The sequence below is a fragment of the Pararge aegeria genome, chromosome 6 (assembly GCF_905163445.1).
Source record: "Pararge aegeria chromosome 6, ilParAegt1.1, whole genome shotgun sequence".
Lineage (NCBI taxonomy): Eukaryota > Metazoa > Arthropoda > Insecta > Lepidoptera > Nymphalidae > Pararge > Pararge aegeria.
The window spans coordinates 3761879-3776440 of record NC_053185.1 but is presented as its reverse complement, the minus strand read 5'-3'; the positions used below and the strand labels follow the sequence as shown (position 1 = coordinate 3776440).

Here is a 14562-nt window from a genome sequence, read left to right as displayed (position 1 = left end):
TGTTTCAGGTTTCTACTTGATACCTCAAACAAATATTTTGAAAAAGAGGCTTCGGGCACACGACTGACATACAGGCAAACAGAAAATAGTGAAACTAGCCACACCAACATATGAGATTCAGAACTTTAAAAGAAGAAAATTAAAATCATATTCCCATTGGTTGTGCATCGCTTTATTTTAAATTTACACAAATATTAGTTAACCAAATTACACTTGTATTGTATAATTATATTAAATCAACATACCAGCATATCATCAGCACTATTAAAATATATCATAGTAAATTAATAACAAATATAATAGAGAAATATTAAATTTAAACTGACTTATAAAAATAAATTACAACTAAACATTTCATATTACAGAAACAATAATTATTATAAACTATTATAATCAGATTGCATTATTTTTTATTTATCACTACTTTCGAATAAATAACGTACCTACTTAACATTGTTCTTAGGCGTCGAAATATTTAAGTATTTGACTTAAAACAATATTACAGGAGGGCAGTGTACCACCAATTAAAAATAAAATGCGTTCGCACTCATTATCAACTCAACACACTCAGCTCAAAATAAATCCGGGGTCATAAACTGTAACCAATGTAGTGTGACCTGCCTTGTGGTGACGGCAGATCAGAATACTTTTTTTACCACCGCTCCTCTTCCCACGGGTGTCGTACGAGGCGACTAACGGAATTTAAACGGACAACGATCAGCAGCGTCCTGTGTTACTGCTACCATCTACCGCGATCAAGAACCCGTCTGCCAGAGCAGCCTGATTATGGTCAAACCCTCCCCCCATTGGAAGCCTTTAGTCCAGCAGAGGACTGTTATTGGCTTTTGATAAAGAAGTGTGTAACAAATAAGCAGTTTTAAACCTTACTAGCGTACCCAGCCCGCTTCGCCGGGCAAGATTTTGCTTTATTTTATTTAAACAATAAACATACATCATTAAATTTTTAATTTAAGTCTCATAATATATTAAATCATCTATTTCTCTCCGTATTCATTCTCCTCTATTCTCTTCTCGAGCGGGAGAAGATCATTATCTACACCCAACAATATAATAGCATCATAGTAAATAAAAGCTGTATTTGACAGTTCAAAAATAGGAGTGCTCCGATCGTCACAAAACTTTACAGGATTACTCGCCAGGTCAATCTGGAGATTCCCTGAAAGTTTCATTGAAATCGGTCCAGCCGTTTCGGAGCCTATACGGAACATACCCACACACTTTATATATATGGATTGTACGGTGTGGCAACATTGGCAACGCAGTAATACACAGCTATAGTGTTTGCTATAGCTTTAGCTTTTGTTCTCTTTTGGGGGTGTTTAAATTATTGATTAAATCATTCAAATATGAGCTTAACATTACACATTATCAAATAAAGTTCATTTTTGTATACGTGGTGCAATCGTGGTATACTTTCGCAAAATTAACTGTATGCTATACGATTTAAAGCTCACAATCCAACGACTTTGAGTAGAGTCGGTGTTGAGTCGATATAGTGAGCGAAGGACATTATATGACGTATCTGCTGCTGTATTCTATAAATTTCTGACAAGTTGCCAACATTTAGTTTTAGAATGAAAGTGTCAATACCTAACTGCCGAGAGTTAAAAAATTGGTGGTGTTTTGGAGAGCACGTTAAGACGTCGGCCCGGGTTATCATATCAAACGTTTGATAGTCGTTAAAGCCCACGATCCCGCATTGGAGCAGCGTGGTGTCTATGCTCTACAACCACCTACCTTGTGAGAGAGGAGGCCTTTGCCCAAATGTAACAGGCTGAGGTTTATGATGATGATTGGTAAAAAATACGCATTTTATGCAGAGGACCATAAATTTAGACAATAACAATTGCAATATACCAGCTGATCGCCACTGGTTATCAATTGTCAGAAAAGTTATAGAATACAGTGCCATATGCTTATTATCATAATATGTGCATGAAAAACATGAATTAACAGTTTAACAAATTGTATAGAGTGTAAAGTTAAAGAGTGAAAGACATTGGTGCCAATTCACATCAACTCTCAAATCGCACAACGTCCATCAACTAAGACTTTGTTGAACAGACAATAATTCAGAACAAATTAACACCATTGCCTATCATAGGTACTATATATTAATATCACTATGTATTATAATGTCTATTATAAACTGAAAAGATGATAAATATATAACTGTTCCTATTTAGAAGTAATAGAGGACCAAAAATCAGCTATTAAAACAACTACAATGGATTCCAAATAGTTAGTTGAACCATATTAAAGACACAAACTTGACAACATTCAATTGATTCACTATGCCTACCTTTAAGGGTGCGTTAGACGTAACTAATACAAGATTTGCCCGCTCGCAATGGAGGAGTAGTCGTTATCTTTATCGTTATCTTACTAGTATTATAAATGCGAAAGTATGTTTGTTTGTCCTTGCTCCACGCCCTTGTGACATAGGCTACTTTTGTATTAAAAACATTCTGTCAAAAGCCCTAGCTTTAATCAAATTGCCTATAATCTTTTATAGGCAAATTTGAGCTTAAACCCAATGAAAATAAGATCCCTTTCACTCCAATATTCAAGTGTTTTCATACTCGAAAACCACTTGATTGCAAGCAAGCAAATCTTGTACTATGGCCACAGGTTGAACGTAAGATGTTTGGTACAGTCTGTTTGGCTAAAACCTTCATGGTAGGTCCTGGTACCAATTCGAATTGCCTTAATGGATTTGATCCTAGTCCTCTGTGAGATTAAATATTATTATAAGTTGAACACAATGTTATGTAAGGCTGTAATTACACTTATGAAGCATGCAAGGCATATTATCTACATAGTGTATCATCATCACAGATCATCATTATCAAACAATAAGGGAATCACAATAACATGTTACACAGCACTAATAATCAATGTTATATCACTGTCTATGCCCACATTCTACATGAAACATTTTAAATTTTAGTACAAGAGAAAATACAATTGTGGAACTAAACCATAAATATATTGAAACTGGGACCTGATTCTCTGTTAATTTCTAATTGCAATAAACCTCCACTTGTGACAGATATTATTCAGTCACAAATTATGGTTAAGATACTACTACTACTAGTTACTTTGAATTATCAGTCTGTCAATTTCATACAAAATGGTGTCAAAATTTAGATGTCTGTCAATATAGGCTTTGCACAGACATCCCAAATAGTGTAACTCACAAATGTAAACTGCTGATGCATGATTTTTGTTAAATAGATTCACTTCAGCACAAAACCCACCAACCAACAATTTAATACAATAGAATATATTTGTGAGGTTGACTCTGTGAACTTTATCTTGAGATTCTCAGTTATATTATTAGGTAAAAATAAACTATTTTGAATCTGTAAGTTAAGTTTGAATAAGCAAAACGCATTGGGTTGATAAGTCATTAATTACTAGCATACGGACACCATACCAACTCAATGCTGTGTCAGCTTAAATTATATCATTGAAATATGAGCTTTTGAAGGTGACCTATTGTTGTTTTAAATGTAAGATGTGTGGCCAACATGTGGTCCACTCTCTCTTTACAACTGGCACAAAAATATTAAAAGATTAACTGTGTGTCACATAAACCGCACATTCCAATACAATTTCCGTTGAATCATTGCAGAGGCTTTATGGTTTGTGAAGGTCATAATCCTTATTTTTTGCTAGTCTTGGTATAATAAAGTTAAGATTCATGCATTTCTATCTTTTGAGATAAACAGCACATAAATCATAAGTCTTTTTTTTTTTATTATTAACAATAGGCCAATGCTTGACGACACTCATGCCCGTTAGAAAGCAATGATGAGGTCTAGGTTGGAGCACGCTTGCCTAGAAAAAGCCTATTCACTCTAGCCTTGAAGGTACTCAAATTATATGGCAGGAAACAAATTGCTGGGAGGGCGTTCCACATATCAGAAACATGGATAAAAAACGTTTCACGTGTGTTGATGGAATATCAACCACATAATCAAGTCAAGAATATACTTATAACCATTCATTCTTGATCTGTTCACCTTACCACAAGACACTGGACGGGTTTCATTCCCATATTGCCAATATCTTGAATTCATATGTCTTCTTATTTGGGTTTTACTTAAACTGGGAATCTTTGAAACGACATTGGATAAGTATCTGATTGTGCATCTTACCAGAGCTCATTTAAATTTTCCATATGTAAGATAGTGGTCAAGCAAGAGCTGTTAATTTATATTAATTTGGGATATATGTACTTCCATGCTAAAGTCTCTTAATTTTAATGAATACTAAAATGTATAAGTATTAATTGGTTTCATTCAGTCTCCATTGGCAGGGTAATGTTTGGCTTGGGTAGGGTTTGCAGCAGAGCAGATAGCTGACTCTCTAATGGACCAGCTTGCTGGACAATATTCTTCATGTTCTTCTCAACTTGCATGATATCCTGGTTTATTATTTCCATGTTCTAAAAATGAAAACAAGTATATAAGTAACTTGAAAAACCATTGTCATTAAACCTTACTCTGAGGATGTAACCTATGTTTTTTACATTAACTGTGTTTATTAATGGTAGTTTAATTTATAATAACACTCATTTCTGGAGTTTAAAACATAAACTAATTACTAAAGTAGCAAAACAGTAGACAAACATAACAAAGTCTCCTAAGTTAACTTGGAATAAAATAAATAAATAACAGTAAAATTTAAAAAAAAAATTACTTTTCACCATCAGTACTTTTCTTATTTTTCCAATAAAATGACATTAAAGTCTGATTTTCGATTCTTTTAGAACGCTAAAATGCCGATAAACCGGGAATATCAATACTTTAGTGGTTTTGTACTACCCACACTAAAGCCTTCTTTTCCCGGTAGGGACTGCTACTCAATATGTTAACAGATCTCGACTATAAATACCTGTATCATGGATTTATAAAGATGTTTAAACTTTTCGTCGCTGTACCGAATAAACCCGCTGACATTAGACTCAGCGTCTGAAGGCATTGAATCCATAATTATAACAATGGGTGAAATTAATATATTACAGTAGCTTTTAATTTACGATTTCAAAAAAAAATTACATGGACGACTTTTTTCTCAACAGAAATATTTTCAGTTCTGCCGTTTGAGGAGTCAGGAATGTGACATTAGACATAAGAATTCTACGTTCTGAAACGTTTAGGTGTTTATATCATGATGTCGTTTTATACTGTGGTTTGTTACTGTAACTTTAAAACTTTCGGTTAATCTCTTAACCCAACAATTGTTTTAAGTATAACTTTTGCTTGTAGGAAAAATTAATTCAAAAACTTATATTTCTTTTAGTTGATGACATTGACGTTTTAAATGTCAAGTTCAATAGAAACTTGTCATCCGCAGTACAACATAGACCGACAAAATTTTTAACCAATCCGAAAGTTCCTGCAGCTTTCCTGCAGCTTTTCTACGCTCTCTCATTGGTTGGCTCGGCATATCCTGTTCGCTCGATGTGTCAACGGGAACAAGGACTGCAGTGAAGAAAAATACGAAGATGAGGAATTTTAAAATAATCTCCGAGGACTAAACCAAAAATGTGTATTATGTGAAAGAATAATTCAAGCAATTAGTGTGAAAGTGTATGTGACATGATTAGCCTTTGTTGTAGTGTAGACATCACTACGTAATTCTGCATTTTTCACAACCTTTTCATCTCTAATTTGTGTTGTTTTCATTTAGTTGCATATTGACAAAATTATTGATCTTTATAGGAACAGCCTTTTCTTAGTTAAATATTTAAAATGTGGAATAAAAATGGGACAAATTTGTATAACTTGCTTCTTTGATTCTGTTCTTTGCCTATTCTGAAGTAAATATATATATATTTTTTATTATTTAAGTTTAAATGGTCCTCACTTGAAATAATGCGTTATGCTTGTATGCTTACGACATCGAAGCTCTTATAATGTATTAAAATAAAACCAAAGGTTGTGAGATGATGTATGACTACTGATTGAAATATACAGTCATGCACCTTTGTGGATAAAATACTCCTCTGAAATTATTGTAATAGACATTCATTTAAACACAGTTCTTATTATAATTAAAATTTATTTTTAATGAATAGAATTATTCCATAATCAGGAACAGTCAGGAACAATTGATAATGCACTATAAAGAACTTGATTATTTTGTCAAAAAATATCTGTAAAATTATATTGCTCTCATCTGAAATAAAAATAAAATATACTGTATTAATTTACAAATTAACTTTTGTATTATTTATTTAATTGTATTAGCTAATCACATATTATAGAAGAAATTTCATAAAACAGTCTTGTTCAAACAATAATATTTATTATGATTAATAATTATTATACGATCAGTGAAATTAATGTAACTAATCAATATATATCTAAAGTAGGATTATGTATATTCGGTTTTGTTGTTGTAACAGGATTTTTATGATATTTTAAACATGACCCTGACAAGCTCTTTGCCGAGCTAAACTATTCTCTTATTTTACATTATGACACAACATTGCAATCATACAATAATCTTTAAACACTTTATTTGATGTGAAATTTCAATAAATATACAAAGGTGGAATTATTTGGACAGAATACAAAATTTATTAAAATACCTACTATGATTTGGTTGAATTAGACAGGCGTTGCAAATTTGTAATTGTTTCCTTATATTTTTTTGTATGCCTTTTCTTAAGATAACAAAAAGATCTTTTAGTATTAGTACGTACACATTTTTGTTAAATTTGTGCTAATGTATTTAAATAATTAATCATAAAAAATAAAAATGAAGTAAATAGGTAGGTACTTTAATTAATTTCCATACAATTGCTCATTATTTAGAGAATTTCCCAGCATTTTGGTTCAGCTAAACGTCTGAACTCTGAATAGACGGCATTAGGCGTCAGTTGTTTGCCGGCGCCGGCCGGGCTGGCGTCGCGACGTCGCACCGCCCCATACCTCCAACCTCACCCCTCAGTGTCTCTCTCGCAAGTCTTATGTTCACAAGTTTCATTTGGTTCAACTCTCTTATCTTAATTTGCACTTGTATCATAGTAACTCTTACTTCCGAAGTTGTAAGCCAAAGTTTTTTATTTTTCGTCTTTTTTAAAAATCTTATCGAAAAAATCTTGAAAGCTAACGAACGGCCGAATACTAAAATGAATAAATAAAGTTATTTGTTGAGCTTAAATAATAAGTGTAGATACATTTTTAAAAAAAATCTTGAGTTTACGAATACCGCGATTTGCTACATTCAAGGTAGTGTTACTTTGCATTTGGACTGTTCGTAATGTAAGCATTAATTAATGAGTGTTTTCCTTATCGCAGAGCTAAAAGCACAGTTCTGTATGAAAAAAAGGAAATATGCTCTGAATAAACTTTTTTATAAGCGTTTTGGTATTCGGATCGGACACATAAGTTGGCCAAAAATTTCACATACATTTTGACGTAGTTGCAGTCAACCATGTGCAAGTAGCTCTTTGAGTCATGTCAGAGGAACATGACGTAGATTGTGCTGGAAGTGAACGAACTGAGGACAAAGATTGCAATGAAACTGGGGAGGACGAGGTAGGAAATAAAAACGAGAAAGACAACGAGGACAATACGGGAGATAAAGACAAGGTAGAAGAGATTGCAAGTGCCAATGTTGTAAGTGCCACAAACGACAAAGAGAGTCTGAGTAGTGAAATAGACGAGAAGCAAGATTTGTACGGAGGGAAAGGTTCGAAAGGAACGCTTACGTGGACGAGGGAGGAGTCTAGTTTACGAGTGTCGTGGAATTTGTACGAAGGGACTGCAACTCCGAAAGATTACGTGGCGCTATGTTATGCAGGTAAGATTTTTGATTTTTACATGACGAAGGCAACTTAATTAAAATAAGCCTAGGTATTTAAGAATACCGTTTAAACATTCTTATTATTGCTTTGTGCGCTGTCTTAAGTGTATACGAAACTATGGGAAACATGTGATTCTCTAAAACTATCCTACGTCGCGTCGGTAGGCCAACAACAAGTTCATTTTTAATTTCATTCCACTATATTATTATTCCACTATTTATAGGGTTAGCCCTTGACTGCAAGTTCACCTAGTGCTAAGCGATAATGCAGTCTAAAATTATAACGAACTAACCTGTTAGAGGTATAGTCTGCCTTTGCATAAAAAGCAATGTATTGGAGAGATCAGAGTTTTTGCTCAGCCGTGGGACAGTACGGTTTAAATAGAATAAGATATTTTAGTTCTTTATTATGAGATGGAGACGTTATTCGTTTACTGAAAAATAAAAATTATGAGAATAAGGCTGGTTTTCCACCAGATAGATGTGCTAGGCGTATCTTGCACATCCCACTACTACATCACTTCGAATCCCCAGTTCACATACCTACTTAACTTCCATCCGCAACTCCCATCTTTAGCACGCGTCCCTCTATACGAACAACAAAGATTCGGTCCACGTTTCTACAACACATCGGTAAAAAGACATCCGTAGCCTTAAGATGTGTCCTGTAATTTTTATTCCTGCTATCTTTTTACTTTTCTTATTATTGAATATTTTCATATACTTGACCACGGATCACCGAAAAGCCACAAAATAGAAGATAGAATAAATTAATATTTCTTCACGACCTGCCTTTAAATTTCTTTTAATTTTTTTCTAACATATTTTATAATGGTTTTTATGTTTGTTAAGTCTGCTAATCCGCATGGTAGGAAGCAGCATGGTAGGTTTTAGTAGCCCTCTTCTGTCAGAGGAGAGTTATTTCTACGTGTAAAATTACACTCTTCTGCTTGAGACATCCAAATAGGTTACTTGGTAAATATTAACATACTTGGTAACTATTTATGTTACTTGGTAAATATTAACATATTTAGCAAGTAATTGAATAGGTATAGAAAAAACAATAAATTAGTATTAGAAATAGAATGTATTTAAGACCTCGAATTATAAATCAGTTTTTCTTTAGCAATTAAACGTGTCTTTAACGCCTCTACTATGTTTATTTTTCATTGTTTTAGAAATTAATTTAATGACCTAAATAGCTTCACTATCTCGATAGGAAACTTATTTACGAGGAACCCGCTTTATAATGTTATTACTTCCAATATTAAGTGCCAAAGGTAATTAACCTTGGCAACATAATATCATAAGCCACTTAACCTTTATTGCAAAGTTATTTTTAAACGTCGCAACTTTATTTCGACTAACTACGTCTTAAAAATACAACTTTGCGTTATTATTGTGTACATAATGAATGTTTATGCCTGATTTTTATATTGAATTAAAAAATATACCAATTTTTCAAGATATAATTTTCCCTCAAAATTTTACAACGGAATCGCTGGTCATCATTCTTGTTCGTTTGAAATCTTACATGATTACCATTTAGCTAATTGCGCGAACAGCGTTTTCCGCGGCTAAGCGTTTCATACCTACTGTCTTATAATTTGGGTGCTTTCCTTTATTGCATCCTAAAATGCTTTTCCTTGCATTATTTTCAGAAACAGCAGAATTTAATTTTAAATAATCAGTGTTAAAGTAATCATTGACATAGATGCTCGCAAATTCACTCGCACTTGACATACTGGTAAACTATTGGAAAAGAATTTTTCCATTTTTCATCATTGTCCGTATCGAAGAGTGTACCCCGGACGAAATTCTGCGCATACCACACATCATATGTGATGTAACAAAAGATTTTTATTGGCTTAAATTTCAATGAGCAATATCGCGTTGTGAAATGTCTCGACGTTACTCAGTTACTCTAGTGCTAGTGCATAGTTTAATAAAAAATGTTAAAAAATAAATTTAAAAACGCTAGAACGTGGTAGTTTGTAATGAAGCCTTTTTGTGGAAACAACGTATAGGATAGCGAGGTTTTTTGCTCAAACATAACGTTTCCCAGTCGGCAACTGCATGCAACTTGAATGTAACTGTATCCGTATCGTTGGAGCTTATTGCATTAATTGAAAACAGGAAGTGCTGAGTGCTCTCCCTTGCTCCCTTGATAACGCCGCTTGGACGGCTTGAATTCATTTATCTTAGGAAATGTTGAATGGTAAATGTATTCAGCAAGATATATAGCATCTTGCAATTATTTATCTTGACTTGGAGGATAAAATAGTTGCAGTGTAACTGAGATAAAATGCAAAATTTTCTGCCATACTCGTAGTGTTGGGGACAAATGAATTGTGGAGTGTGATATATAAACTTCCTCGTTTTTAGAAATATCTTCTGAAAATTTTGATTTATGGGTATTACCTTTTCGACCCAACTTCGAGTCAGAAGAGGAAGGTGTTTGAACTTCTTTGGCATTACCTGACGCTACAAATCTACTGGCGGATTCAACTGTATGCACTTGTGTGTTTAATTATACATTGTGGGTTGTTAGGCCTAGTTACGAAAGCGATTTTTCTGGCTAAGCACCGTTGACCTTGGTCGGAACTTCGTCGTATTTAATCTATTCTGTACCTTGGAGAGCTTTTAAAGACTTCGGCATGTATTAAATAAAGTTTGTTTGTTCGAATCGCACGCACCACCAACTTTTTGAAGACATGTGTTTACATATAATTTGAAAGAAAAAATCGTGAGAAAACCTGCATGCCATAGAGTTCTCGATAATGTTCCCAAAGGCATGTGGAGTCCTCCAATGCGCAAAAGGCAACAGCGATAAAAAAAAAACCTAAGCAACAAATTTATAACGTCCCCAATTTGGAAGTCTGTAATAAATTGTAAAACCTTTAGGCTGATGTTAAAACATGTAAAAAGCAATTAAGCATACGTTCCATATAAAAATGTTTTATATCATCGGAGTCAATGCATTCTGAAAGTTCACGAAAGTGCAATCTTCGCCCACGCATGCTTAATTGTGCGCCTGAACAGGCTCCCGCCTCGATACACTGCATATTGATAACCGCTTTTATTACCTAACACCGCTTTATTACCATTAAGATGGTACTGAGTCAGGCGGCCTTTTAATTTTGTGATAATAAAATTAATGGCGATTTCCGATACTAAAAAGCAGTTACGGCTTATGAGTCAGAAACTTAATATAATTTTTGCCAAATTTCAACTACGGACGGATCCACATCGACTTAAATTTTCCTATCGTGTAAAATGAATTTAATTCTTAAATATTTGCATGTCATCGCCTATGTTGTTTCCTGGATATGTTTTTATTTTGTACTCAAAAAAAGTTTTGTCTACTGACTCTTGTTGTCATAACATGTTTTTAGAAGTCGTAGACAGTTTCGCTGGGTTCAAGAAGATACTCTGTCTTTTTGACTAACGAATTTCTCATATCCTTCCAGCACGGCTAGCATGGGCAGAAAACATTTATCTCCCCGGGGAAAGGATAAAAATTTAATTTCTCCCACAGCTTTATCAACTCTCAAAACATAAGCGCACAAGTGGAAATAATATCTAAATAAATGTATAATAATAAACTTCTTCTATTCCATGTTTGCGTGTTTTAGCAGGTGGAAATCCCCTGTCAGGAAATGCAATTTTTGTCTACTGTCTTCTGCCCTGCAAAAACAGCTAAGAGTCGCAAACGTTGTATCCGAGAGGGATGCGGAAATGCATTTTCCATCATCGATAGATAGACAATGACGCTTTCACAAATCATGGCGATTTGTGGATTTCCATTAAAAATATTCTACGACTGAGTAGTCTGAAAATGGATTCGGAATATTGTACGAAGTTTAATATACAAAAAAAAATGGCAGATTCTATTGTGATCATCATCCAAGTTAAGCACTCTATGAGTGACATGTGGAAACAAAAGGCCGGCGTAGTGTTGCAGCACGCGCTTACCAGTCCGTTACGTAAACCTCTTGTGAAGCCTTTCACCAGCAGCCGCATGTAATTTCCTCGTTTAGCGGTTTTAAAGGATTTAGCACTCGTGGTTTAGTTTACATCATTAGCGGTCTTTTGCTTTTAAATTTACCAGCATGGTTAAGAATTTCCAATTGGCAAAGTCATATTTTCAAACAAGTGCTTAATCCTTTTTGTTTCGAGAAAACATCTAATTTCTTGGCGGTTTACCACATTATCTTACCACTTAATCTTACCGCTTAGTCACAGCACAAGTCAACTCTATCTTGGGCCGGTGACTCTTTTGAAATGTTATGTTGTATTTGATACATCAAATACAACATAACATTTCAAAAGAGTCAGATGTAGAAGTCAGAGTAAGATGTTCAGGAATTATACAAATTAAAATCGAGTTCTCGATATTGCCTTATTAAAAGTCCAACATTTATATATCAATATCCGTAGAGATCTATCAGCAGAGATTATATTAAACAATTTAGGTTAAACATACAAACATATTTCACAGCTTTAACGTCACTTTGATTAATGGACATTGTTAAATGTAAGAATCGCATTGTCTTACATTTTAAGGCGGCTGCTTCCGGTGAATATAGAGTCTGCACTGTTCTCCGATTTCCCCAGACTTTCGCTGTTTCAACAGTCATATTTGTGTCACCGGTGCATCAGTGTAAAGTAAAACGGATAAGTTCCATCTCATATCCAAACACTAAAATAGCTCCAACAGACGTGGCAACTTCCAAATCTACTTTAAGGCCTGTTCTTCAAAATAAGTTGTTCTGGTTAGTAGCCCAGTTATTGCCATATCTGTTTGGAAATTATTATAATCATAGTACTCACTGTTCCTCGTTCTTCATCCGCGTTTATTAAGTTACGAATCCTGTGGAAACCGTTGATTTTCCTGAGATAAAAAATAGCCTATGTTACTCTCCGTCCTTTCAACCAACCAACCTAGTTTTAAAACCAAGTTCATTGGTTGCTTATTTTGGGCGTGAAAGAAAGAAAAACAAACTTTCGCATCGAAAATTATATACATATGTATTATTAAATTTTTTTGGTACAGCTGCAAATGGGAATCTAAAATCTCAGATCAGCAATTTTCAAAACCGGTGTGGCAACTTGCAGATGGGACGAGGGCGCATGGTCGTTTTGCATGGTGCATGATTTTGTGTACAGCGGTTACCAGAGTGCATTGAGCAGGTCACCACGCCTCGGTGGTTGCATGAATGGGCTCCGGAGGCCCCGCGCGTCTCTCCCCGCCACTCGATTTGTGAATGAATGCCCCACCGGCGCGTGCCTCGCCGCTCACGTTCAGTCGCGACGAGCACCGCCTTCGATACGCGAGCGCATGCCCCCGTTTCAAATTCCGACGGATCGAACTTTGCAATCGCGAGTTTTGTTATAGTTATCACCCAACAACTTAATAAAATCTGAAACACTTCCCCACCCAGTGAATATCCCTGGATACGTGTTCCACCAGCCTTTTGACCGGCTTTTGGAACCTCATCGCTTATTAGGTAAGTAATTAAAATATATTATGTTCTAGCCTATTCTTATATCCAGTTAGGTGACACGTAGGTTAGATTCATTGAAAAATACGACAGTGGGTTGTACCGTAGGTGGGTTGCCCACGTTATTACAAATATGGTACATGTAGTACGCCATCATGTCTTCTTCGATATCGGGCACGTATTTGGTCGATTATATGGTAGGTGTTGGTCCGAAATACTTTCACAAGCACCCGCTCATTCTGCACTATTACTTAATTCATTCAGCTAATGATAAAATTCTGTTTGAATGGGTTTTTATCGCAAGTAGGCCTAGCCCGAGGCTATGTTCGCGATGCGGTTCAATGTACACGAAACCAATTAAAGTAAACTATAATTACCGAAACGTATTCTTTTTAAGCTGTAGCAATTCATTTTTGTTTAAGGGTTATTTCGCGTAACACGGTGATTTCTAAATATTATGAACTGTGAACTTTGTTTGCTAGAATCTGTAATCAAGTTTTTTGTTTTCGGAATTGATATACTGGTTACCTCACAATAAAGTGCAAAATTTTGAAGTCAATAGAATTGCCATGATTAACTTTTAATGTCCTAATCCTACAGGTTAATCTGATTTTACAATATTGAAAAATAGCCGGTAAGAGAGCTCAGTTTTTTAAATGCAAATTTAAGTAGATTTGCATATCATATACACTTTATATATGACCGGATTTTAAACCAATCATTGTCGCTACAAAAACTTAGGTATTGATTATATATTGATTTAAATTTTTTTATAAAATGCATGGGAAACTTGTTGCCGGCTGCTCATTCAAAACTTGAAGTGGACGGACACTTTTTATATTGTTCTCCACAGTAGAAGTTAAAAACTAGGCGCCCGATACAATGGCCTTTTATAAGGCGCTAACGGCAACTACCTGGGTATCATTTGCAACTTTTCACAATGGCGTGCGATTGCGCCCGTATGCTTTCGAAATTGATGACACCACCATTCTCCGGGCGATATATCGATCACATTGTGACACCCCATTAAAACCACGGTTTGTGGATTGTTCTCCTTCGACTCTTAACATTTCCGATATTTAACTTAAACCAGTTCATGAGACCTACCAATATGTATTTTATTTAATCGCCAAGTTCTCAATACAATATAAAACTTGGACTTGGAATTTGTTAATAAAGAACCAATTTAGATTCTTGACAATAGAAAAGTGGC

General features: G+C 34.7%; 2 protein-coding genes across 5 annotated transcripts in view; one reads left to right on the top strand and one right to left on the bottom strand.

Moving 5' to 3' along the window:
* Window positions 1-4046: 4046 nt before the first annotated feature.
* Window positions 4047-5251, bottom strand: LOC120624554. The gene is made up of 2 exons (XM_039891183.1): window positions 4924-5251; window positions 4047-4474 (listed from the first exon to the last, which is right to left on the bottom strand). The coding sequence occupies exons 1-2, from the start codon at window positions 5017-5019 to the stop codon at window positions 4325-4327; spliced, it is 246 nt and encodes an 81-aa protein (XP_039747117.1). The 5' UTR covers window positions 5020-5251; the 3' UTR covers window positions 4047-4324.
* Window positions 5252-5463: 212 nt separating this feature from the next.
* The window catches only part of LOC120624727 (E3 ubiquitin-protein ligase HECW2), a 148946-nt gene continuing 139847 nt past the window's right edge, over window positions 5464-14562 (top strand). Inside the window, exons 1-2 of one of the 4 annotated variants that reach the window (XM_039891413.1) lie at window positions 5464-5621; window positions 7462-7842. In XM_039891413.1, the coding sequence (XP_039747347.1) occupies window positions 7497-7842 (346 nt within the window). In that variant the 5' untranslated portion in view covers window positions 5464-5621; window positions 7462-7496. Of the gene's footprint in view, window positions 5666-7461; window positions 7843-13165; window positions 13356-14562 lie in introns of those variants that run through there. The other 3 variants (XM_039891414.1, XM_039891415.1, XM_039891416.1) reach the window with 3 other exon arrangements.

Bases quoted from the DNA above. Each gene is read 5' to 3' on its own strand.
- LOC120624554 (XM_039891183.1), bottom strand. From the start codon at position 5,019: ATGGATTCAATGCCTTCAGACGCTGAGTCTAATGTCAGCGGGTTTATT. The intron at 4,475-4,923 runs GTATTTATAGTC...TTTCATTTTTAG, and splicing joins TTTATAAATCCATGATACAG to AACATGGAAATAATAAACCA.